This window comes from Argentina silus (assembly GCF_951799395.1).
Source record: "Argentina silus genome assembly, chromosome: 14".
Classification (NCBI taxonomy): domain Eukaryota; kingdom Metazoa; phylum Chordata; class Actinopteri; order Argentiniformes; family Argentinidae; genus Argentina; species Argentina silus.
In genome coordinates, this window is record NC_139668.1 from 20,225,005 (window position 1) to 20,227,504 (window position 2,500).

General features: G+C 43.3%; 1 protein-coding gene across 1 annotated transcript in view; it reads left to right on the forward strand.

The window, feature by feature from the left end:
* The window catches only part of psmg2 (proteasome (prosome, macropain) assembly chaperone 2), a 6,348-nt gene continuing 3,848 nt past the window's right edge, over positions 1–2,500 (forward strand). Inside the window, exon 1 of the mRNA XM_083684303.1 lies at positions 1–109. Coding sequence (XP_083540429.1) covers positions 53–109 — 57 coding nt within the window. The 5' untranslated portion in view covers positions 1–52. The remainder of the gene's footprint in view (positions 110–2,500) is intronic.

Below are 2,500 nucleotides of genomic sequence, written 5' to 3' on the forward strand. Positions count from 1 at the left end.
GTCTCAAAGTGGTTGAATGTTGAATAAGTGACTTTAAAACTAAACACACACCATGTTCATCACCACGGAACACACACCGCCCTGCTTCAAGGGCTTCACCCTCCTGATGGTGAGTTAACGGACACTTTATGACAAGAACCACAGAGATGCCAAATCATCCAGACGTGTTCGATACTGAACCAGACGTGTGTTAGATACTGAACCAGACGTGTTAGATACTGAACCAGACGTGTGTTAGATACTGAACCAGACGTGTTAGATACTGAACCAGACGTGTGTTAGATACTGAACCAGACGTGTTAGATACTGAACCAGACGTGTGTTAGATACTGAACCAGACGTGTGTTAGATACTGAACCAGACGTGTGTTAGATACTGAACCAGACGTGTGTTAGATACTGAACCAGACGTGTTAGATACTGAACCAGACGTGTGTTAGATACTGAACCAGACGTGTTAGATACTGAACCAGACGTGTGTTAGATACTGAACCAGACGTGTGTTAGATACTGAACCAGACGTGTTAGATACTGAACCAGACGTGTTAGATACTGAACCAGACGTGTTAGATACTGAACCAGACGTGTGTTAGATACTGAACCAGACGTGTGTTAGATACTGAACCAGACGTGTTAGATACTGAACCAGACGTGTGTTAGATACTGAACCAGACGTGTGTTAGATACTGAACCAGACGTGTTAGATACTGAACCAGACGTGTTAGATACTGAACCAGACGTGTGTTAGATACTGAACCAGACGTGTTAGATACTGAACCAGACGTGTTAGATACTGAACCAGACGTGTGTTAGATACTGAACCAGACGTGTGTTAGATACTGAACCAGACGTGTTAGATACTGAACCAGACGTGTGTTAGATACTGAACCAGACGTGTGTTAGATACTGAACCAGACGTGTTAGATACTGAACCAGACGTGTTAGATACTGAACCAGACGTGTTAGATACTGAACCAGACGTGTGTTAGATACTGAACCAGACGTGTTAGATACTGAACCAGACGTGTGTTAGATACTGAACCAGACGTGTTAGATACTGAACCAGACGTGTGTTAGATACTGAACCAGACGTGTGTTAGATACTGAACCAGACGTGTGTTAGATACTGAACCAGACGTGTTAGATACTGAACCAGACGTGTGTTAGATACTGAACCAGACGTGTTAGATACTGAACCAGACGTGTGTTAGATACTGAACCAGACGTGTTAGATACTGAACCAGACGTGTGTTAGATACTGAACCAGACGTGTGTTAGATACTGAACCAGACGTGTGTTAGATACTGAACCAGACGTGTGTTAGATACTGAACCAGACGTGTGTTAGATACTGAACCAGACGTGTTAGATACTGAACCAGACGTGTTAGATACTGAACCAGACGTGTGTTAGATACTGAACCAGACGTGTTAGATACTGAACCAGACGTGTTAGATACTGAACCAGACGTGTGTTAGATACTGAACCAGACGTGTTAGATACTGAACCAGACGTGTTAGATACTGAACCAGACGTGTGTTAGATACTGAACCAGACGTGTGTTAGATACTGAACCAGACGTGTTAGATACTGAACCAGACGTGTGTTAGATACTGAACCAGACGTGTGTTAGATACTGAACCAGACGTGTGTTAGATACTGAACCAGACGTGTTAGATACTGAACCAGACGTGTTAGATACTGAACCAGACGTGTGTTAGATACTGAACCAGACGTGTTAGATACTGAACCAGACGTGTGTTAGATACTGAACCAGACGTGTGTTAGATACTGAACCAGACGTGTTAGATACTGAACCAGACGTGTGTTAGATACTGAACCAGACGTGTTAGATACTGAACCAGACGTGTTAGATACTGAACCAGACGTGTGTTAGATACTGAACCAGACGTGTGTTAGATACTGAACCAGACGTGTTAGATACTGAACCAGACGTGTTAGATACTGAACCAGACGTGTGTTAGATACTGAACCAGACGTGTGTTAGATACTGAACCAGACGTGTTAGATACTGAACCAGACGTGTGTTAGATACTGAACCAGACGTGTGTTAGATACTGAACCAGACGTGTTAGATACTGAACCAGACGTGTTAGATACTGAACCAGACGTGTTAGATACTGAACCAGACGTGTGTTAGATACTGAACCAGACGTGTTAGATACTGAACCAGACGTGTTAGATACTGAACCAGACGTGTTAGATACTAAACCAGACGTGTTAGATACTGAACCAGACGTGTGTTAGATACTGAACCAGACGTGTGTTAGATACTGAACCAGACGTGTTAGATACTGAACCAGACGTGTGTTAGATACTGAACCAGACGTGTTAGATACTAAACCAGACGTGTTAGATACTGAACCAGACGTGTGTTAGATACTGAACCAGACGTGTTAGATACTGAACCAGACGTGTTAGATACTGAACCAGACGTGTGTTAGATACTGAACCAGACGTGTGTTAGATACTGAACCAGAC